This window comes from Netta rufina, assembly GCF_964035555.1.
Source record: "Netta rufina genome assembly, chromosome: 5".
NCBI lineage: Eukaryota > Metazoa > Chordata > Aves > Anseriformes > Anatidae > Netta > Netta rufina.
Window position 1 is genome coordinate 16,508,149 of NC_140128.1, and position 25,501 is coordinate 16,533,649.

General features: G+C 34.8%; 1 protein-coding gene across 1 annotated transcript in view; it reads right to left on the minus strand.

Moving 5' to 3' along the window:
• Window positions 1-1,741: 1,741 nt before the first annotated feature.
• Window positions 1,742-25,501, minus strand: part of PDHX (pyruvate dehydrogenase complex component X) — a 40,046-nt gene continuing 16,286 nt past the window's right edge. Inside the window, exons 4-11 of the mRNA XM_084287870.1 lie at window positions 23,221-23,429; window positions 21,176-21,274; window positions 16,121-16,304; window positions 15,302-15,449; window positions 12,967-13,025; window positions 10,663-10,821; window positions 5,317-5,381; window positions 1,742-3,317 (exon numbers count right to left, since the gene is read on the minus strand). Of these exons, the coding sequence (XP_084143996.1) occupies window positions 3,053-3,317; window positions 5,317-5,381; window positions 10,663-10,821; window positions 12,967-13,025; window positions 15,302-15,449; window positions 16,121-16,304; window positions 21,176-21,274; window positions 23,221-23,429 (1,188 nt within the window). The 3' untranslated portion in view covers window positions 1,742-3,052. The remainder of the gene's footprint in view (window positions 3,318-5,316; window positions 5,382-10,662; window positions 10,822-12,966; window positions 13,026-15,301; window positions 15,450-16,120; window positions 16,305-21,175; window positions 21,275-23,220; window positions 23,430-25,501) is intronic.

The following is a 25,501-nucleotide window of genomic DNA, read 5'->3' on the forward strand; positions in this document are numbered from 1 at the left end:
GTTCGGAAGACTAATTCCAGAAATTTTATTTTAGAAGGAATATACTGCAGGAAAAACAATATCCCCCAAAGTCAGAGATTCTGAGAGCATAATTAGGGATTGAAACCTTACACATATAGTTCGTGACTTGTCAAATATCGCTACCTCCCAGTTTTCCTAACTACGCCTATTTCAAGGAAAATTACATGAAGAAAGCAATTTTCAACAAGCATATCTTAAAGGCAGATATTTCTAGCAGACAACAGCACAGTCATCAAATTTTGTTAGTGTTTTAATTCTTCAAGAAGTTAGATCTGTTCATGGTATTTCTTGCTTAGGCATGTAAAAGAGATGTTAACAGATGTCATTTTAAAGAACAACAAAAAATATTTTTTATACATGAAATTTTTTACTTCAACTCACTTCAGTGTAAGCATAACTGTTTCATATGCTTCACTTTCAGATCCATTTTAGTCATTGCACCCATTCCCAAACCCCTGAATTCTCCACAAGGATATTCATTGTTTTATTTTAATCCATATGAGCAACTTGTTATCTCCCTTCTGCTAAAACTGTAGATGTTACCAAATGGTACAATTACTTGAGGAGAGGCATTCTGGGGGGATCTGACTGCTATCACAACATGACTGAATTCCAGAGAGATCCTTCACAGGCTGATGACTGACACATCACATACATCTGTTTTTCTGTCAGATGACAATGTTGGCAAGCAGGCAGATGTAAAGAAAACAAATTTAAAGCTTTTTTTTTTTTTTTTTTTTGCTTTGCTGAGAGACTGTTAATTAAACCCTTGCAACTTTCGAACTGGGACAAAGTTGCATTGTCTTAACACATGTTTGTGTTAAACAGGGCAAGTATTAGCACCCACATAAATGAGACAGCATGATAACCACAGTACATATATGCAACACTTCCTTTCAGTGGCTCCAAAAAAGCATTAAGTAAAATACGCTGACTTACCCTACGTGAACACAAGCAGACACAAAACTGTAGTTGTGCATACAAATCAGTCCTGCAGCCCTTCGCTAATCAGCCAGAGAACAGAATACACAAAAGCTGGGAAGCACACACCAACACTACAGAATACCTAGTACAAAAATTAAGATCACTATATCAGATTTTAAATTAGCCTGCAAGCTCTCTTGTGCAGATGAAGCTACACAAACAAATTAAAACCCATTAAGTACAATATATTATGGTTCCCTCCTACCCCCTTGAAAGTACTACGGGATTAACAGACAACTTCGGAACAATTCATGGTCAACCACTTAAAACTGCAAATAAATCTTAAGCATGCAATTGTGAATATAATTTCTGAGTGAAAAACTCCTGGAAATACCAGTAGATTACCATTATTATGCAGTAAACTGAACTTAGTAATCAGAAGTTTGTTCTCTCTTTACTATTAATAGTTCATGAAATTTATTGTATTAGAACAAGCTAAAGAAAAAAATTCATGTAATGAAAACTGTCAGCTCAGTATTAACTAAAAGATTTTCTCTTGCAATTAGCTTTTTTAATTATGGCAGCAGCTCAACAAGTCCTCTCAATCTTAAAAAAATAGTATTTATAAAAAACAGAATTAGACAAACTCCCAGAATTTAACTGAATTTATATTTTCACCAGGTCCTGTAAACACAATTGTTTCATTACAAATTCATACTTTAGATGGTTCCGTACTCACATGCATTCATTCAAACTCATGGTTCCATATTCATATACAGGAAAAAAGAACAATCAATTTCTGTTCATTTAAATTTCAGGCCACTGTATTTATGACTCCAAGTTACAATTCAATATACAACAAATTACGAAACACTTTGTATTTACATCTTTAATCTATCCATTCAAAGAACAACATTAATGAGCAAATTTTCAGTGTGCAAAATTTGACCTTTCATACTGCAACCTCCGTGAGATTACAAGATCAACACCGGTTTTTCATCATAATATTGCTGGCACAAATAAGTTGTTTTTTAAGCTAGCCACAGCGTATCACAGAACACCTGAAAACAGTATTTTTCATATTTTGTGGTACTGAAGAAGAAATTTGAGCTGGGGCAACTTTAAAGGCAATAATTATTATTATTTTTTTTCAAATTAAGCCAAAGAAAACCTGTTACTAATTAATTGTTGCTGTTTTCCCCAGATATTGGTAACACCAAAAACTGAAATCAATGAAGCTGAGATTTCATCATTTCCAGAGAATACATTTATTCTGATAAGTTCATTGTCATCTCTGCACTTATCTCAATGCATGAGAAGTAGTAGTCTTAAAATACTGAAAAAAATAGATACAGCTACACTTTAATTGTGCTTTAATGAGATCTAATTATATGAATGCAGCTGTGGATTCTATCAGAATTATTTCATATTTTGAAAATAATTTTTTTCTGATCTAATTTAGTCTCTCACATTTTTCCCTCAGTGCAGCTTGCAGTAAAGAATGAAACCAAACCCAAACTTTTTTTGGTTTATAACTTTTTTGCTCTTATGAAGAAATCCACTGAAATTTCTGTCAAAAGCTTATGAACCTTACTTCAATCTTATTTGAATGGTGCAACATGCCAGACAAGTATTTTTCAAACTGAAAAACTACTGCAGCAATACAAATTAGCTACTCCACAATCTCAATATTGATCAGGAGTCATAGCAGCAAATTGCTCAATTCTAACTCTTGCTTACCTTGCTATAAAAGCTAGATATTTAGCCCTTAAATGAAGCACCTCACTCCCTTTTAAATTTTGTTAAATTTTCTTAAGCTTTCTTTTACAGAGATTGACTTTTCTATGCAAACATTATGTCCTATTAGTACTAAATGTTTAAAGAAATGTGGTATGTTAACTTTGAAGTCTTTTAGCTTTACAATATAAAACCTGATCATTGGAAATGACTAAAAGCATGAAAATTAACAGTTTTTCATATTAATTCAATAAATTAAATATTTTAACTGTCTATCTCACACTATTTACTCCCCTGTAATGTACTTGGGGGTGTTTTTCTGTAACAGAGCTCTCTGTGTTGTCAAAACAGGAAGCAATCTTCACCGAGTTTAACACAAGGCAAGTCGTATTGGATTCTCAAGGTTTGCTTTCAAGGTCTCCAGAAACTTTGAAGCCAGTTCATCATCTACCACACGACCATCACTTGAAAGAGTCACTGTCATGAGTTGATGCTGCTTAAGCTTTTCATTCCCTTCTTCATCTTCCACAACCTTAAGTTCTGGTCTTGCTCGACCCACAGCTAGGATGCAGGCCTGTGGAGGGTTTATGACTGCAGTGAAATCGTTGATGCCAAACATGCCCAGATTGGAGATACTAAATGAAAAAGAAAAAGAGTTATCAGTAATGTCAGAAATGACATCTCCTAGAAGAAGGAAATCCATATCCAATGACTACTGTGAGCTAATTTCTTTTCGAAGGCCAAACCTCTTAACTCACTGAAAAGATCTGAACTGGATTCCAGTTGGGCATATTCAGACTCCGAGACCTGGGATTTTTTAATTATAACTAATGCACCTTTTTCTAGAGTCCTATTTCCTTACAGGAATTCATCATTACATTATAGCACAGTGATCACAAAAGCAGTTGCAACACTTTTGCTGCCTGGGAATACACAGTAACATCCAAAGTTCCTTTGGGCAGATAAACGCATCATCTCCAAGGAAGCACTGGATGTATTGCAAGATACCAGAAAGCTACCAAAATAAAACGACTCGTGTAATTTCTGTCACTGGAGCTCTAACCACAGATTAAAAAAATAAAAAGTTACCTTCCCTTAAAATAAAAACCATACTGTTTTAATTGTAAGTGTGCCTACTATCTTCTGTAAATTGCTGGGCAAAAGATGACCAAGATAAGGAAATTCATCTAACATAACATGAGAACTACACAGTCCCCATACGATAACATTTTAAAATGATATTCGTGGGCCCATAATGGCCTGTTTCAAAAACAATGTCTTCAGAGTACAGAAAAAAAAAGCAAGAATAGAAAGATAAATGCTAAAAATGCAGAAAGCAGACAAGCTTACTTTCATAAATAGGGCTGACAGGAAAGTGATATCTTCAAATAAAACTTTGCCTATCCCTATTCTAAGCCAAATGCCTTTCAGATCAAACCTCACAACTTCAAGTTACAATAGCCAAACAGTATGTTTTGGGCATTTAGATTGTCATTCAGGCACAGAAAAGCCTTATCATGCCTTTCTCTCTTGAAAACTTTGTCTGTATCACCAGCTGGGAAGTGGTACACAAGGGAGGGCTGGACTCTTGTGATAGACTGTTCACCAGAGAAAGTTGGCCTACCATCTTCTCCTTCTGTTAAAGTTACTGCAAGAAGTAGAAAAAGATAATTTGTTACTCTCTCATGGGCCATTTGTGTTTAAGAAGACATCCATGCCTCCACTGTTGCATTTACATAATCTTTTTATACTGAAAGGTCTACAAATTTTATGACCACTCCTCCAGCATGACACAGCCACTTATTCAAGACAGGTGCAGCCCTGGCACACTTACGGCAGTATTTCTGCAGAAATGTCATTTTTAGCAGTATTCTCAACACAATTATTCCATTATAGAAGATAAGAATATTAATGATGATCGTTCAGACTTAACTTTTAAAAACTGACAAAAAGAGAGGTAAGCTAAAATTTGTTTAACAAAAAATGTTCCTTGATGATGCTGTTTAGCAAGAAATACTTCACTCAATAGAAAAAATATTAAATATATGCTAGTATTTAAAAATCGGTGCGCTCTGGTTTTGATGTTTCAGTTAAAAGCAAATGGCAAGAGTTAATACCACAACTTTGCTATAGCACTTGTTACCCCTCTAGAGACATTCTTCTAGATGAATTCAGACAAACAGTGCATTACTATATGCTGTGCTACCTCTGACAAAGAACTCTTTTTTAAATATTTATTTCAAAAACTATTATCTATGCATTCTCCTAATTAACGGATGAAATTAAAGAAAAACAAGCAAAAAACCTTTCTTCTGCAAATTCAAAAAACTATGTGCAAATACAAAAGTCAGAACAGTCTTGGTGTGAAAAACCTGAATTCATCAAAAAAAATGCAAAGCCTGAATCATAGCAGGCTCTGATGAAACAGACTTGTTGAAAACCAGTACCAAGATAATTCTTTCCCCCAATACATGACATTCAGCCTAGGCTTAGCCCTCATAATCATCCCATGGAGTTTCATCCTAAATGAATCAAGATTTTAAAAGGTAACACATTAATACATAGTAAAATGGCTGAGAATATAGCAGTTCTGAAACCACATTGCTTATATTAAACACTGCTAGAGAATGTTACCTAAAAGATCCTCCCTGGTACTCTTCAGGTAGCAGCTTTCCATCTCTTGCTTTCTTTGCTAGAGCCTAAGGAAAATAAGAAAAAGATGAGGAACAAGGAAAAGAAATTAAAGTGTCATAAGAGTTTCATTCTTTTTACTTCAGCGAGACATTGTAAGTACCATACAGCCACAAAAAAAGTCATCTGCTTTTGGATTGTGGTGAGCATTTCAGCAACGTTGTTGTTGTAGGTGCAGTGATTTGACAAAAAAGACTAGGACACAAAGCTTCATTTTCCCAACTATATCGGCTATTCAATAAAAGCTGTTCTCTCATCTTATGAGCTTTGCTTCAGTTTTCACAATGGAACCACAGTGTTTTTATATAACAGGAATATCTAGCAATATACTGATGAGACAAATTCACTGTATTCCCCTCAACGTATTTGGTTTAAAAAATTGTCAGGTGTCACTACAGAACTTTCTATTAGATGGAGAGAGAACATAATTCAGCTAAGTATTCAGCCACGTTCAACGTAAGTAAGACTGCCCTTCCTGCAACCTCCATTTCATCCATGAGACTTTTCTGCTTCTAAACACAACAGAAGAAACTCTCCAGAAGAGTTTTCTTTAAAACACAGCCCAAGAAATTCATACCATATTCTAAGGTGATAATATCATAAAGTACATTATGCATCCCCTAGCATGTTTCTAGCTTAGTGGACTCCTTAGACAGAAGCAGTCTAAGGTCTACCAGTCTACCAGATGAGTAATTCTTGCAGTACGCATCACATCAGGAGGAAAGGACTGTGTGGAGCCCAAAAGAAATGGCACCCATAAGTGGGTCACGAGCCAGTTACTCAAGCCAGCAAGCTGTTCCTACACCTTTGTACAGAATCCAATGGAAAAGTGGTGACTGGAAATGTGCAGGGTGACTTCGCCATTAGTAGCAATCTTTTCCAAAGTTGGAGCTCTTCAAATGACAGCATAGACTGACATGGGAATATACAGAACAGGCAAATCTATCCTATTCACATGCAATATATTTAGTGCTTTTGGTATGTAATATATTTATTCTGCAGGTGGAAAAGTGCATGAAGAATGTCAAGTTGTGACCGTTCCAGCATTATAACAGCATAAGACTAAAATAAACTCTTCCAAAAGCACAGTCAGAGAAGTAGGCTCAGATCTCAGTTACTGGGGAAGACTGATAAAAGCAACAGTCTCTGCATTTTCCTCCTTCTGTGCAAAATAACAACAATTAGAGTTTCCAAGCATTTAATTATGTTAGGGAAATACAAGTGGAAGTGAATGGGAAAAAAAGAGCCTGATTATCACCTCACAAAAAAAAAGTAATATATCACATCTATGAAACTTTGTTGGAGAAAAAGATTCCAGGAATCCCCTCTGTTTTCTAGGAATTTTCTACTTCCTTTTTAGGAGTTCTACTGCTGCTTTCTATGATTTTTTCTACATTCTTTCTAGGAATCACCCTTCTTTCCAGGAATTTACCTTTCTGCCCCACATACCCTCTTTTTATTTTTTTTAATAAAAAAGCCTGATTTCTGGGAATCGCTCCCTCTCCATTCCACAGATTTTCTACATGCTTTCCATGGACATCCTACGTGCTCTCCAGGAGTATCTGTGTTTTCTAGAGACTTTTAAAGTGCTCTTTAGGAACCCTCTCTCCCACAGATGTGCTTTCCAAGAATCACATATTCTTTCTATGAATATCACCATCCCAAGAGGTCATTTCTATGAACCCTCACTGCCCTTTTTTCAAGGAATTCTTCCCCACCATGAATTTCAAAGAAATCCCTCTCTGCTTTCCAGTTTTCCAACTGCTTTCCAGGCATTTTCCTCAGGATTTTTAGGAGTCCTCCTCCCTTCCCTCAGTGGGCTTTCTAGGAATTTTCCATGCCATTTCCAGGACCCCTCTCTTCCGTCAACATGATTTTTTTCCAGAAAAAAAAAACCTTCCCCTTCTGCTGTTTATGGATTTTCCATGTTTTCTCAAAAATCCTAGATGTTTTCCAAGGATATACACAAATGCTTTCCTAGTCTCCAAAACAAGCTCTGAAGAAAACATTGTCCATCTACCCAGGTAAAAACTACACTGAACTAAAGCATTTGTACAAAAACCTTGGGAAACAGCATTATCTAGTTAATTATTTTATCACTAGAACTACTAGCCTGATCAAACGAGAGTTTTCTATCCCAGTGCTACAAAACTGTAATAATTCCAGGTGTCTATAAACATCGTGTGTTTTTTTGGTATGGTGGTTGCCTGAATATTCTCAAAATATAAACCAAAAATAAACCAGCTCACCCATGCCAAGTTGCCTTTGGTCAACTAAATTGAATCAGTGACTTCATAAAAGCATGATAGATACATATATTTGTATATATTCACTTTTTTTCAGCAGGCGATCCCTACTGAATTACTAAATAGTTTGGTTTCCCCTTAAAAGTTAGTCTGAAGCACTAGTGCTAGGCAATGGAAACTTAAGTGATAAAGTAGTTCATAAAACAGAATTTAAATACAATCTACCTTAAAATCTCAGCAATTCCAATGGGACATTCTCTTTAAAATAAAGACTAAAAAAGGTATTGCTGTTCTACTATGACTAGCAAGAAAAGCTTTTTATATACACAAAAACATTGTTTAGGTGTCAACTTAAAAGTTATATATTAACAAAAATGAAATAACCATGAAGACATCTTGTTACCAATTACTTCAATGTTTTTAAAACTACAAAAAAAATAAGTTATAATTGCTTTTATGTATTGAACAGTGATTTTTTTTTTTTTAAATGAGCTTATAAGCAAGGTACGTACAACTATTTTTTTTTTTTTTTAAGTAACCTTTGCTAGTTATGAAAGGCAGTTCAGTTTTCTCCAGTGAGGCTTGATCCTCAACAGCAAACATGGAAGAAACTCTGACTGTGAACTTAACTGTGGATGCAATTATTCTGTTTATTTAAAATCTGCGTTTCTACAGCATTTCCTTACTGAGAGCTTCATAAGCATTAGTGTAATAATCATTGAAATTCCTTCTAAGGAATTTGTTTTTACCAATGTACATCTGTACAATGTCTGGAAATTATAAAACAACTATTATACTTGCCACTGGATCCGACAGAGATCAGCGATATAACAGCTCCTAGTGGAATAATGCTACTTCATACTATGTATGAGAAGTTATATTACAGCACAAAATCGGATTAATTCATGTCACAACTATAACTACTAACCAATTCATTACCTGTGCCGAAGTTTATCCAAGCTAGTTTATCCTCCACCCACATGCAAACAAAAAAGTCAATTCCATCATAGTTTCCACTTATGACAATCGCTTTTATCAGTTTTAACCAAGTGAAATAAACAGACTGCTTAATTCTATTGATGGGTATTTTCCACAAGAAATAAAATCTTGGCACATCTTTTTGAACCATTTTGTGAGACAAACCCAACCAGTACATGGATAGTAACATCCATGACACTGCTGGTCAAGGTAAACAACTGTCTTCCCTATAAACATTTCTAAACAGCTTCCAGGCAAGGATCATAAAAGGCCACAGTAGTCCAACAATTGCAATGCCTTCAGCTTAAAACTAAACAGCAAGAAGCTTAAGGAAATCTCCTTCTTATGAATCAACCACTAAGTAATTCAAGCTTACACCAAGTTTTCAAAAACTATGACACATTTTCTATGAATTTAAAAGTTAAATGGATACATTTAACTTTATTTTAGGCTTTTCTTCATCTCTAAATAATTATTGAACTAGGAGTTAATAGCCACAGGAATTGTGTTCACAAAATAGAGTCTGTATGAGCATGATACATATGTGCAATTGCATTACTCAAGTGATGAAAATATGGTACTAGGATGCGCGTGACCTGGAAAAAAGTTAGATTTAACATGCAACAGGAGACACATAGGTAACTTCCACAAAGAAAACAGATGCCAAAATACAGGAAAACTGATGAAGAAACAGATACAGTTTCATAGTTTGTACCTTCAGAGCATGTGCGTGTGTGAGGGGTACATATTTGTTTCAATAATTCAGTGAAGTTGAGGAGCAAAATTTTGTTGGCGTGGATACCTGCAATCTGACTCAATGGCTTTTGTACAGAGTAGTTGTGACCTATGTTACACACATTCCATTTGAAATGAAAGGGAAATTGAAATGCTTACTTTATCATAGCCTATTCAACATAATGCATGAGTACGCTTTCATTGCGGGAGCTGTGGAACACAATTTTTGCTAAGAAAGGTTTGCAATACTGTGTCACAATATTAACATATTGGGGATGAAAACTGAAGCATATCCTATATTTCACTTCCAATAATGTTTTCCTTCTTGCCATTCTATCACTAATCACAAAGTAATTGAACAATCTCAGCTGACCTTCCTCATTGGCTGGCTAGAATATTAGTGAAATGATTTACTTTCACAACATGTGGAACATGAAAAAAGTCATACTAACCAGAAAATCTAAAAGACATCTTATTCAGAACATTTTGTGTGATGACAAGTCTTTTTTTTTTTTTTGTTACAACTCTGTTAGTTGTTCCCTTCTGCTTACGCAGACTATCATGATTTCTGTAGTTTTCAGTAAAAGACAAAAATTTATAAAGAATAGCTTCTGTCTTGTTTTAGGACACCTTCATGCCCTAGCAGCTACCTTCACTATATTCTCCAGATACTGCAGGCCTTACATTAGCACACATTAAATGACAAAGAAAAGCTCAGGTTAGAGCATTTCATCATTCATTGTGGTTTTGCCTGCCACAAAACACTTCCACTATGGCTGGAAAAATTGACATGGATTCAAGTCACCAATTGGCACCTGGCCTATGCACAACATACTGCTTGTTTATAAGAGGAGTTTAATGTTTCCTTTGGGGTGACATTCTCAGTATGAAAAGTTGCAGAAAGTAATAAGTGCCATAATGTAACTGCACAGAATGTAACATGAGCAGCTACAAACAAATTTCTGGGAAAGGTAGGAAAACAAAACAATCTCAAACCTAAAAATTGAAAATACTACAGAAATTAATATTACCTCATAAGAATTAGAGAAATACATTGATGGCATCAAAATGCAGAAGTCTGTACAGTTTTATTTTTCAAACAGGCTAGCTAGCCATCATGTTGTTTAGTTGCATGGTAAGTCATTGTTCATTAAAAATGATAAGTTGTAAAATTAATAGTAATTAATAATTAACTCTAAGGAATACTGAAACAGTTTTAGATCCATTTTGAAAATGCTTTTCTTTTTATTGATGTTTCATGCTACATTTTTCACTACAAGAAACTACATAGCTATTTTATTCCTCAGCCTACTGTACACTGAAGTCCTACCTTTGCAGAGGCAGCAATTTCCTGTATTCCCTTGGCAGCAACATCTTTTATGATCGGTGTAATGAGACCTCGGTCTGTTGCCACAGCAATAGAAATGTCAATGGACTGCAGCTGCCTGCAGCCTTCTCCATCCCAAGTTACATTCACATCTGGCATTTGCTAGGAAAAAAAAAAAAAGACAGCTGGTAGAAGAACAATGGTGCAATCAATTATCAAGAAAAAGGAAAATCCTTTAAGACACATAGCATGATACAGGCATTCACCAAATTAATTAGTGTATCACAGACTGCTGCTTGTAAATGAAGGCAAAAGATCAGGTTACACCTGTCATCAGGACTGCTACAAGCAGGACAAAAAAAAATAATGAAATCACTGTAAAGCTCTAAGAATAGATTTACATGATTAGCTTGATTTAAACTTACTTTGACAAAAAGCATGAATACATACTCCAGGAACCAAAATAAACAATGGCAGGGAACCCAGAAGATTTCTTTTTGTGCTACTAGAGAACTAACAAATTATCAAAAGCCTCTAAATTCCTTCAGGAGTCACTGGCACCACCTTACAGACACCCAGAACACAAGAACCACGAAGCATTTTAATTTCTCCCCCCAAATAATTCGCAGGATATTGACTTTAAAAGCATAGAAAACAGATCTTACTATACCCATGTGTTGTTTTCCAGTTTTGTCTCAAGCCTTACCCTCAACAAATAAAGCTAAAAGAGGAATATGCTGCGGGTACACTCATTGTTATTGGGATGAAGTTCGCCTAAAATGCATCAGAAATCTTTCGGCAAAGACCTCCAATTAAAATTCAAATAATATTTACTGATACTTTTAATGATTTTTTGTGAGTTTATAATATAAAGCTGAAGCAGCTCAGGGGAAAAGAAAAATAACAAACCAACATATAGGTGTAGTCTCAGGTCACTGATCAGAGATACTGTGAAGGTGCTATTTCCAGTAAGTCCAAGATTAGTATTGAGTAACCTTAATGAAACTCAGAATTAGGAAATTGAAAACTGACACCACAGTGCAGAAGATATTCCAGAAAAAAAGTTATGGGAGGTACACACAGCTAAGCTTCATTCATGAAGACACTAACACTATCACATAATTTATTTAATGGAAAAAAAGGAAGAGAAAAATCAAGTATAAAAAACAATTAAAAATAATCCAGTCTGGGTATAGGAACTCTCATTTTTTGTTCCAGTTCTTCTTCTCTAACATAAGAGAAGGGGTAACTTGTCACTTCAGCATTATGGGTATAACTCCTGAACCATTGAGTACAATACTAAATAACTGAATGAACGATATTGGCCACATAACATTAATCAATTTTAAGCAATACATTTCAGTCTAAGCTTCACACGCCATTAGGAGAAGATGAAAATTATGCTTCTGTCACAACTTGTCTAAGCCATTGTTGGAATGTTGGAAAATATTCATTGTTGGAATGTGGGAAAAAAAAGAATATGTCCTGAAATCAAGTGTCTTAAAGCCCCAAATTGGATAATTAACCTTAAAAATGGTTGATAAGGGTTGTGATCAAAATACTCTAAGAATTTTAAAAATCAAGACTTTTTTTTCCAGAAAGTTATTTCATTGTTTCAACTACAAGCAAACAAACCTTTACCTGTATTACAGAGAAGTTTAGGTTATCTAACCCACACATTTATAAATAACGTGGTTTTAACATTTTACCCAAACCACAGTAGAGGTCTTTCCATATGTATATCTTTAATAACGTATGTAGGCTGCTATGCTCTTCACATAAGGGAAAATTAAGTCTGTTTTCACGTTGAGCTTAAATGTGAATTTCTTTGAATCACAGTTACACAAAGCTAGTTTACTATTTTAGATTTATTACTTTAGATAAATTTAAAAAGTAAACTTTTTAGAAAAAAGGGAGGGGAAAGGAGAGAAAATAATCAAAAGAAACTGCAATGTGGAAAACCAAGCATTTGAAATCTTATACCCAAATGAATGCAAAGGTCATAATATTTCTACAGAAAAAAATACTTAAATCAGAAGACATAAAATAATAACTCCAAAACAAGTTTACATGGAAAGAAAAAGCTTTTGTTCAATTGTAAGACCCACTGTTTCCTTTGTCATCAGTGATTAAGAGTATATATTCACATCAAGTACTATTTTAACACAGTACAACAATGTAATGTGAATAGCAATAGAGAAAAATGTGTTTATTTTCAATAATTTAAGAATTCTTATATTCATTTAGTAACTGATGATCAATCATAAAATTCAATTATTAAATTATTAAAGTCAATTATTCACTTACCTTCAGAGTAACTGCTGTTGCCTTGATAATAAAATCATTTACAGACACTTTAATGTCATCTGCAAAAAGAAAAAAAATCATTGCCCTTAAGATGTGTTTATCAGACCTGTGTAATGACAAGATTCCAGCAATTCAGCAGATTTGCTTCTTAGAAACATCGTCAGAAAGTAACTCGTCTTTAAATTACTATCATAAAAGTGAGAATACTTTCTCCCCTTAGAACAAAAGGAATATCAAGAAAGAAGTCTCCTCAGCATAGACATCCTTTCTAGCTTTTGATATAAAGTCAGAGTAGCTCTAATGAGAAGTATTCCATATGTGTTTTATGTTTCATATATTTACTTTCCATGTAGAAGACTATTGTAGGATCTAAATACACAAAGATAATACTGAAGACTGCCATTCTTTGTGTACTGTAATGCATAAACTGGAATAATTCCAAAGATCAGCTTTTGTTCAGCTATGAATCACAAGTATGTCATTCTCCAGTGACCCTTGTAGCCCTGCAATGTAAGAATTAGCAAGGTGAAGGCACCTGCGAATCCTTAAATTGAGTTAATGCTATCTTTTAAAGCAAGCTGCAAAATAATATGCAAGTAAAAATTCTGTGATTCTGTGATTCTGTAAGCAAGTTAATAAGCAAAACTACACACAAAGAAGTCAATATTAGCTAGAAACATATAAGGTAACCTTAAGTAAAAAAAATATATATATATATACATTCCTCTTAAGCATAAGAAATACTGCATATCACTTAGTACATTTGCTTCCTTTCCCCCAAAACTTGGAAGAAGGAATGGAAACAATGCATCTTTCAAAGCTTTAGGAGACCAAAGTACTAATAATGATCATGGCTGCCAACAGAAGCAAAGCCTACAGACACAATGCAAAATATTCCATAGTTGCTATACAATTATCCTGAAGATATGGTATTTACACAATATTAAATTCATCATGCTTATAACGAAAAAGGTAAATTACTCTGCTGCCATCATGACTGCTGTCACAGATCAAGAAGCAAAACTACTTAATTTTTGAGACTGACTTATGGCATGTAATAAATATACATGTCTTTAGGATTGCTTCTCTGATGGGAAAATCATTTACAGATAATTATGTAAATTTCTCAAGTGATCATTAATTTAGAGGAATTAACCAAGTGACCATTTTGCCACATAATTGACTTGCAATGTCAGCCATTAGAAGACACCCAGAACTCTAATATAACACCAGGGAATCTACAAGTACCAAACTGGATTGACAGAACTGCAGCATGAGAAAAAAACTTGCCTTTTTAAATACATGTCAATTCTACTTCACTGATGTGAAAATTGGGTAGAAAGATTCTAGTCTGCATTGTTAATTTTGAAAATATTAAGTGTGCTGTGCAATAGGATTTCTTAACTGATTTTAAGAAAAACAAGAACTATTTTAGTAATATCAAAGCAATCTTTGATTATTACCTTAAACTTCCACAATATTTTCTAAACATACCATTTCAGTGAATACAAGTTGTGACAAAAAGTAAAAACTTCATTTCTTAGTCTTATACAAATATATTTTTGTATAAATTAAACAGTGACACTTGAAAATTGGAATTTCCACATTACATATAATAAGATTTATAGCGCTTGATTCAATTGTCAATGTGTATTTCAAAATTATCCAGTTCTCTGCATGAAAGATTTCTGTTTACCTACCATCTTAACATAGACTTAAGCATGTATCTAAGTTTTTTGTTGAAAGAGATAACTGCCTTACTCCCATTAACACCATTACTATCTGTCTTCAAGGGGAATTTACCATGCATTGGCTGGCAGGGGTTAAGAACTTTCTCTTCTTATCATGGATAAAGCCATTCTCAACAAGAATTTGAGAGACTGTATTAGCTTTCCCTTTTCCAATAAATCCAGTGAAGAAGCCAGCAAAACTAAAAACTTTAACTTTGTACCTGAAGGATAGTACACGAGGATATTTTAATTTAAAGCTTCCCCTGTTATCTTTCACAAGAAGAATTTGAGTTTTTAAGCCATAAAAAAATCTAAATAGTCCTGTATCTGGATGGAATGAAACAAAAACCAACTGGACAATGCATAGTCTTCTGCAGTTGTCTACAAACCATTGTGTTAGCTGGCAAAGTAACAGCTCTGTCTTCCTGTATCTTGACAAGCTACCCAGTTCCACTAATCACACAGGACTATAGCTTGAATCCGACATACAAAACACCAAAAATACCATCATGCTCTGTCCACCACCTCCTGGACACAAGGTGATGTGAACAAGGCAAAGTACACATTAGTACCACATGCAATAGCAAGTCAGTTTAACCACTAACCTTTGGCCAATTCAGTTCTTAATTTCAAAATAGCATCAATGTCACAGTCAGCAGCAGCATATGCATGAGGTATAGTAGTTTTAGACTCCGTTAATCTCTTAGCAATAACTCTTCGGATGTTGCTAGCTGGGATTTCTGTGAATGTGCCCTGAAAGAAATCACATACTACACATTAAATATCAAGAGAGCAAACATACATTCCCTTTGCTGAAACAAAATTCCCAATACTGATGCGTTATCATTGGTGGCTCCCGTTCACTTTAAACTTCACCTATGAGGACCAGAAAGCAGCACATTCCAACTACAGAAAGTAACATGATTAAGATCAGTGAGTGTTCTAGTCTATTCCACTGAATTTGGATTAAATTAACAGGTTTTACAGAACAAAGACAGTTTCACTTTACAGTATAGAATTAATCCTAAAATTAATTCCAGCAGACGTCTTCAAAAAAGATATGTCCAAATATTCAGGCTTCAGTTCTCAGCCAGGGTATGTAAGCACTCTTCTCCATCTACCAGACCTGACATATTGCTCAGACTATGCTTGGTTCCCTATAGATTGTAATACATATTTCCTCAGTGAATTACTACTTTTCCAGTTCTCAGAGTAGTTGCTTCAGACAGGTTTCACTGTATATCTTTTTCCTTATTCTTCCTCTCTCTCTCCCCAAGATACATTCAGTAATGTTTCAGTACAAAAAGTTTCCCCAACTTCTTCATAGAAGCAAATCATCTTTTAAGAAAGCAGTGGCTTTCAGCACTAAGCAGCAGTGGCAATATTTACCTCTAATAAAGTTAAGCACTTAAAAGAAATATTACCGGTGCAGCTGGTTGTCCTGGTGTAGAAAGTGGTGGAACTGCTGGCCTTGGATAAGCAGAAGTCACAGCTGTTGCTTGCGAAGCAGAAGGCACTGCACTAGGCTGGGGAGCAGCTGGAGAAACCACAGGTTTCAATTCACTGGGTTTGCCCTTCTGCTTCTCTTGTAGAAGTTTGAGAGCATCCCTGGTGATTAAACACAGTGAAATACTGACAAAGAAGAAACAGTTTCAAAAATTCCCAAAGTATTACTACTCCATCACTAATTTGTTGGCAAATTTTGTGCATTTAAATTTCTGTTGATAAACCAAATGTTAAGAAGATGATTTTTAAGCTGATACAATTACTGTTTCTTTATTGATATCCTGAGTTACAGTAAATTATCTCATTAATTTCTATTAATAAAGTTTTTTTTGAATATGCAGTAACACAAAACATTTGTGTCAGAGAAGCATGTTTGTCATCACTAACTGTCAGTGTATAAGACAATTTGTAAATTGCACTAACAATTCTTGTAAATAAGGTATCAGAGTACATTTACTTAGGCTATAAAATTCTGAAAATCTCAAATACAAGCTATTTCATTTGTTATACTTGGGACCACTTCAACTAAACAAATTATTTTGTGATAATTATGGTAGGTTTCTAATGCTACTTTATAAATAATGGTCACAGGAAATTAAGCATTACATTTATCAATCATTTCTCTGTACCTTCCTGACATAAATATGCACAAACGTATAGGTAGTATACAAGTTCACACTTCACATACAGTTTGAAAGATAGCACCATGCTGAAGACATACATGTAAGGAAAACTCATATCCTTAAGCTACAATCCTATACCTACAAAGGTGCATTGCATTTATATAGCTACATGCTAAATACTGTTGCATGTATGAGGTGAAACAGATAAAATTATATTTACACCAGTACTGCCAACTGCAAGTAAAATAAGCTACGCTAATAAAATCTGTCTCTACCAGGGACTTGGCAAAAGAGCTGTATCAGTCATGGATCACCTATCTTTATGCTCTGGATCTGATAACAAAACCTAGTATCACGTACCCTACATAATCCTCTATCACTTCATGAAGCCATCACCACAGTATGTACACAAAGGTTTATTACATAAATTGGTAGAGGAAATCAAAAGCAAGTGTAAAAATCAGACTACTGACAACCACAGCACAGCTTCTAAATATAAGACATACCAAACAAAAAGGCTTTCTACTTTCATTAATTACTGCTCAAGGGAGAGTTTATTCTTCAGTGAGTGTCAATAGTTTATATGCTATAATTTTTTGTGAAGGTGCAAAATCTCAGAACCACAGAACAATGTGAATGGACTTGTATTTTTTCTTAACAATAGCAATCCAGAGCCAAGAATTAAAACCTGAAAAGCTCCTTGTTTTCTATATATCTATTACTCATTGCTGAGTAATTCATCACTAAAGCTGTTACTTGTTTTTTCCAGAATTACATGCTAGCATTTCTTTTAAAAGTATTTAATGTTTAACATAATTACCACATGGGAGGGAGAAAGATGGTTAGATTTCACTGAATAAAAACCGTCTTTAGCATCACAATTTCAGATTAAAAAAAAAAAGTAACTACATGATGTAATGCAACTTTCCTACTTAACATACTACAAGCTACCAAAAATCACTTAAGGGTTTTAACTTGGCAGCCATAAGACAGACCATCTGTTCATTATATTATTCCCATATTACATAGGATAAAGCTTTAATAACTTTTTATATATTTAAAGTTAAGAAAATGTTTTAAAATTACTTCCATGTATTATACAAATGGCATACAAAACAGATGGCCCTACCTACCATAGCCAAGTCAAAATGCTTTAATGATTTTGCTAGCTTTCAGTGTGTTAACTGAAAAAATTATTGCTAGAATTGAGCTTATTTTTAGACTAGAATATTCACTGAGGAGTTTTTGAATTTCACGCAAGTACAAGATAGACATTTTTTATTTTTTAAATGACCTACTCCACATGACTTAACAGATTAAAGAAAAATAGGCAGATCAATATTATGACTGTCATGGGTGCAAGACTGGAAGCCTGAACATAAGATGGAGGAGGCACCAAAACATATCAAATTAAACATTTCTGTACAACGCCAAGAAGTGACATCTCATCAAAACTGGAAAGGAAAGATGTGACCATCCCTTCCAAGCTACTTTATAAACCCCCTATCAATACAGGATAGTAATGAAGAAACACGAGAGGAGTACAGAAACATGAAAGAGAGCAATCTGCCCAGGGAAGATACCAGAGCTTGGTGAACATCTGTTAAACAACAGTATGCTATACCCAACTGTTATTATTAGAAGAATGCAAATTAAGGCAACTCTTCAGTTTAACCACTACTACAGAAATGTGCAGACTAACACTTTCTACTTCATCATGTTGGCCAAAAGACAAAAAACAGCCACAGTAAACTGTGTGTTTTGTGCTCAAAATATACTTTACATCCTCTAATTTGTCCATTTCACACACACTACTAATAATCATTGAAGATCCAGCGTTGGCACCATGAGATTCACATACTGACAGTAGCATACCCTGGTGGCAGTTATTGTTGCTAAATTTCCTCAGCCTCCTTTCACCTGAACATCTGATTACTGTTTTCATAGATTTCTTGGGAGAGGGAAAAGGTGAGCTGAGAATGCTACACACAGCTTCTACTGTACCATCAGTGTTATACAAGGAACTCATTCCCCCATAGTGACAGCTGATAAGCTGTATGAAACATAGATACCAATGCAGGTCTGCACTTTATAAATACATTCACTCGTTGGAAACCCATTACTACATCAGTGTTCTATATCTTATTTGCAAGGGGAAAACATAAATGCCTGCGAAATAAATGCCTCTGAAATCCTCAATCACACCTAACTTAGTGACAGCAGGTAGGAAGGTATAGATGGAACGAACATGGCCTCAGAAGACCAGTTACTGCTGGTAACTAACATGCCCACCTTTTACTGTTTGCATTTACAAATCCCTACCTCATCAGCAAACATGATGAGAAAGGGCAGAAGCAGTCTGAGACAATCAACAATTTTAACATAGTGTCCAAAAACAGTGTCTGAGCTGATGACCAGAAACATGGTGTAACAGAAGTTGACTTACTTTCTGTTAATACATTAATTTTCTAGCATATTTCTAAAGAAAGCACAAGACACTGCTTGAAGAAAATAAACCACGCCAGAACAAAACCAGTCAGAACAAGGAATATAGTAATTAAGACTTGTAGGAAATGAACTATCAGCCCACTAAGGGAGCAAATTGTGACACAGAAAACTATCAAGTGAAATCACCTATTTCTGTTAAAAGTAAATTTTACAGTGCATTAAATCTAAAAATACAAAGTTGGGGGAAAAGAATCTTACTTTCTTACATAACTCACTATCCTTGTTTGTTTCTTGTAATCTCAAACTTGGATTTTAACAATGTTAAAAAGTCTTGGGTTTAACCAAGGAAACTTGGTGTTTAACAGTGAAAATCGAACCTGCTACAATCCCTTGAAGAATTGATCACTACTCTAGTTAGAAACAAGACTATGAGTCACTCAGCTATGAAGTATGGCACGTATTTAACAGGAATCTCAAGTTAGCAAAAGTAGTATTTCCCTGAATGTCTGTAGAAGCTTTCTACAAAAAAAATCTGCAAACATTTCATTTCCAAGTGTAATAGCAGAGCCTGGAGGCACCTGAAAGGCTAATACCATTTCAAAGGAATGGTTTAAAAAAAATCTGTCTGCATTTTAAAATGTATTTTCAAACTCAAGTCTTTTGTATGAAAGAGATGTTTTGAAAAAATAAGATTGTTAGTCAGAACATTTTCATAGTTACAGAAATCTCTTTGCTACATCTCCATGACAACTGGGAATGTTAATTAGGTGTTTCTAAGTCCTAGAGGGTTTCCACCTGCCGTAGACTACAAACGCACCACAAAATACCATTACAATTGCATAATGAAGAAAATATCTGATAATTTGTTGCTGTACATAGCACATTCTATCCATTCAAATCCCTATTTTCACTCAATTCAACCAAAGACTATATGAAAAAGCTTTAAAACAGAATGAACTTCCATAGTCTGCTTTTCCAGTACATTTCAGTTACACTAACCTAGCTTTGTATGGAAACAAAATTACAGCAGCTAACAAGGGCTGCATAGGTGAATGATGGCTTCAGTCAAAAATAACATGTTCACTTAGAACAAAACCAAGAATTTCTACAAAAAGTTATCTTTGATAGCTTTACACACAACTAATGCAAAGATAATATATCATTTCAAGGCTAAGCATTCTGAATCTACCACAATACCATTTTACACGCAAGCTCCTTCCTCCAAGGGTTGAGTGTTAATCAGTAGAACAGAATACTCAAAATAATATTAAACTACTAGAACACTGATCACAACAAACCAGAGCTGTAAACATTCCTTGTACTAAAAATAGGAAAAATAACAACAACAAAAAAACACAAATGGGAGAAAAAACAGAACTCTGGGATTTCTTTCATACCATACATACATTTCATTGCTCTCCCCAGTTTAACAAAAAGGAGAGCAAATTAAATCCTGACAGATTTCATAGTTTAACTTCAATGAAAGAAGAAAAAGATCTGAATTCATCAAAGAATAGGAGCTGAAGAAAAAAAATCCGCTATTGTTTCGTTTTGGTTCTGTATCTCTAGTAGGGAATAATAGTTTAGATTCACAACAGTAGCGAACACTGCTGTCAAGGCACTGATAGCCACTGTTAATGTGACAGCAGTACCATACAATCCACATTGAATATAAAAAACAAAAATCTATTTGTTTTGAAGTTAAAGGCTTCTCCTAACCTATTCTCCCCATCTGCTTGACAGGTTCTTCAAATTACACTAGGCAACTCCTCCAAAGAAAAACATAGAAGAAAAAGGTGGCTTTTATGAAAATAGACTTTTCAATTTCATGGAGATTGCTCTGGGTTCAAAGGAAGAAATAAAGGAATATGAGGTTGTATGTTTACTGAAATATCTACATACTCTTTAGTGAAGATTCCTCGAGGCCCAGAAGGTGTAACATTGCTTGGATCTAGTCCATGTGTCTCCAGAATGTTGCGAGCCGCAGGACTTAAGCGAACCCTAAGGAAATGAGGAGGAAAATTAACTATTTAAAACAGTAAGGTTTACTTCTCTTCTTTACTGTAAGAGAAATTATACAATTTACGCTGTATCGTGCAAGCAACAGCTGGGGAAGAAAACAGTTCTATGCAAAAGCTGTGATCTTAATACTAAAGACAGACTCTTCCCCCTCACCAAGCTTCAATACCAGGCTGAATTTAAAAGCACAACAGTGACTTATAGGGACCAAAATAAAGACTGCAAAACCCATCTTCAAATTTTCCTTCCACAGCAGTATAGCGGGAAAGGATTATCAGTGCAGAACCAAACACATTCTTTAAGACTATCTTGTAGTAACATAAAAAATGAGTTTCAGGAACTTGGACAAAAGGGTTGCTCATCTCTACTATTTGTTTGGCTAATTGGCTATTACTAATGCAGTTTAATTCTTATTCTAACATTATTTTTTCCCTAGCTTTCATTGTATTTTATAGTATTGATTTAATGAAGCAGATGCTCTTTGGGAAAGCAAGTCATATAGATGTAGCTGCATAATTCAGTATCTGCTTTGGAAGACTAAATATGAATTCATCCCACACTCAGACATATCTATTTGTTATTTCCTGAATGAGAATGTTTGCACTACATCAAATTTAAGGACTGTCCATACGTCCTTGTCAAAAGAACACATCACAAATGATCATTTGATGCCAAAGATGCTAATGCATCTCTGGAATTAACAGCTGCAGAGAAACAGTTGCACATTTGACAAAAATACAAAACTTAATTCTTTCAAGTGCATGGATAATTGTCCTCCTACAGGTAATATTTGGGCATTGACCAAACGACCACTCAGTTGGTTCCATGCGTCTTTCACTTGCATTAGAATAGCTCAAATGATGGTATCAAATGTGAACATAGCAAACAAGATTAGCAAAGTACGGAGGTTTAAAAACAAGCAAACAAAAAAAATCTGCAAACAAAGTGCAAAACCCCAAACAAATGAAAAAAAAAAAAATCAAACCAGAACAGTTTCAGTAGCACATGCTGCCAAAATGAGAGTTCCCCATTCTTTTCTTTAATAGACTGACTTCACAGCTTTTATGTTATCATAATTCACTCGAAGTGGAGAGTAACACCCTTGGTTGACTTGATATTTTGTTTGTTTGCTTGTATAACGACATAACCTAGTCAAAAATCTCCATCACAGTCATTTATAAACTCTAACGTGAAATTGCTGTTTGAATAAAACTCTTCAGTTTGGATTATCTGCAGCAATGTCTAACATGCAGCCTGAAACACAAACCTGTGATACATAGATTACTGTTACCTGCTTAACACTTTGGGGTTAATATATTTGCCTTCTAAAGATGTTTGCAAATTCTTACCATACCCAAACATATAAAAAACAATCAACAACAACAACAAAAAAAAAACAACCTAACAAAGAGCACACAAGCTCACGATCTTGAGTTTTTCACAGTTCTGTTAGGAAACTGAAAATATTCCTTTTTCCTAATATCAAAAAGTGGAAGAACTTAGCATGTTTGGAGTGAGCCATTTGTTGTTGTTTGCCTCCTTTTTTTTAAGGAAAAAGATAAAGCAAGTTAAAGATAAACTGATCATCTCACGATAAGTATCTAATAATAAGCATTAGCATCCATCATATGTAAAAACAACTTTTTCCTCATCTAATCTTAGAATACTTCATAAAGCAATTATGTATCAGAATAAAAGCACATTAACAGAAGTTGCTCTAATAAACGTATGTTGCTTGAATTGACTTTTTGGGAGTACAAGCAGAAAAATATTCTGAGAAGGCAAGCTTTATTACATCACACATACTGAAACACTCTCTTAAATAGTAGCTTTATACTACGTAAGAAGGGAAAAAATATTCTTCTTGGTTCAGCTCTACTGATCTAACTGAGGAAGTGTTCCATTTCATAATGAGCACAGAAACTCACTGCAATTTTCCAGGTGGATGTTCCAGTTTAGGAGGAGGGGCTGAAACTGAAGGACTTGCAGGAGTTGAAGTAGGTGCAGCTGCTGGTGGAGCCAGAGAAGATGGATCACTAGCATCAGCTGGTATTTCAACCTGCTTCCAGTCCTGTCCTTCTTCTACCAGCAGACCAATTAGCGAGCCCAAGCGTACATTTTTGCTTCCTTCTTCCACCTAAATTTAAAGCAATGAGAACATTAAGTTATATATTGCATTGTCTAGACTAACATGACTAAAAAGGGTAGATGTAAAAATTTCAGGCATATTAATGACACTTCATCAGGAAAATATATCCCATTTTATTTCTACTATTAATAATGAAGACTCGTGACAGAAATTAAGTACAGCTGCTATTTTAAGGTGAAAGGGAAATATTAACTTACATTAATGCCTCAAAGTTCCATACATCTAAAGTTAGCTAGCATTCAGAAGTTAAAGTGAGGACACACAGAGTACCACTGGGAAAAAAAAAAAAAAGAAAAGCCCTGTTAGCTACTGAAAATGAGTGTGGATGCCTACCTAATCTTTGGGAACAAAGCCTGAAAATTTTGCTAGTTATATACAGCAAGATACTTTGAGATATCCACACTGTATCTAGTAATGGCACTTTTTAAAAACACAACTTTGTAAATTCAGAAGCTAAAAAACAGAAGCCCCAACCCCATAACAACAACTTATTTTTGAAAAAGATAACACTTGCTTCATGCTATCATCCACTGCTAAAATTTGTCTATTTTAACATAACTGGTGTCAAATAACAAGTGTGTCCCAAAGAATATGCCAGCACGTATGCGATATACAACTCACTATTTCAGATAACATCTGAACAAAAATCTTACAGAAAGAACATAATGTAATTAGACCACATAAGGCCAATCTGTTCCAGATGTTCCTCTCAAAATTAAAAGACATTTCTGTACCACAATCAAAATAGCTTTTATGATGCTTTGGGAGATAAAAGCATGGACTTTAAAAACAAACAAACAAAAAAAACAAACAACATTGACTTAACCTAATGAAGGGCTCCACAATAGGGTAGTCTTATGGTCTTTGAAATGGTTGCAGAAGCAGAACTCTTTAGATCCTCAAAAGCAGTAACGTTTCCAGGGCATCATGCCATAAGTTAAAATAGCTCTTGGGGACCACAGGTAGCCACATATAACTTAGATTGTACTAAGCCCAAACAGAGTTAATTTCCAAACAACGGAAACACAATACAGCTCTACATAAAGCCATATTGCACAAATATTTGCCTCAGAGTTAGTACACATCTATCTGCACTGCTGACATTTTGACCAAGAAAATGCAAATCACTGTCAAATGTTTGAAAAGTCCAAACTAAAAACCAGACTCAAAATAAATAGATACACATAGCACTGAGTGTAATATTGTTCTTATTAGTTTCATCGAGTTTTGTAGACACTTAAACGCTAAGTAGAATGCTGTAAAACTGTAAAAAGTGTACTAGGCAGATGCAGATACTAGAACATTATTATTCAGGGAACACGGTTGTCAGCACACTTACCTCCTCTGTCAGAATACATCAGATTTCACTGGATTACCTGTCCCCCTCCCTAGAAGGGCCAACATGAGATGTAAAAATGAACAGCAAAGCCAGTCTGTTCTGAGTATATTCTCATAAAACATTTCACATTTACACCTTTGTCAGTCCACTTCGTCTTCCCCCAGGAACACTACATAAATTTTGGTGTAATACTTCTTTTTAAAAGCGTATTCATTACATGAGGAAAAAAAAATCTAAGACAAATCACTATTTCTTGTCTGATCTCTTGATGCACGTTTCTCCATTAATACTCTGAAAAGCTTTATTTGAGAAAAAGGTCTGAAGTGCTCCAGATTTTACCATGGTGTTTTTTTGGTTTTTTTTGAGGTGAGTTTAAAGTACCTGGGAATAACAGAGTGCCAAGCAAAACTCACAAACTGCTTAGTGTAAGGCTGAAAGACCCTATAACAGAAAGGTCCGTTGACAAGCATATTTGTATAACTGGATAAGCTTGCAGTATTACTACCACTCATAACCAAATAAAACAGCAGCTTGAAGCAGATGCAAACACGACCTACCTAACATAGCCACTGAAAACACAAGAAAAAAGGGTAAAACAAAAAAAAACTATGCTATAAACAAACAAAAAACAAACCTGAAATTATTCACTCTAATCATTTTACAGCATTATCTTATTTAGCACTGAACAAGGCATTTAAAAACCTCCATTTGTCAGAATAGT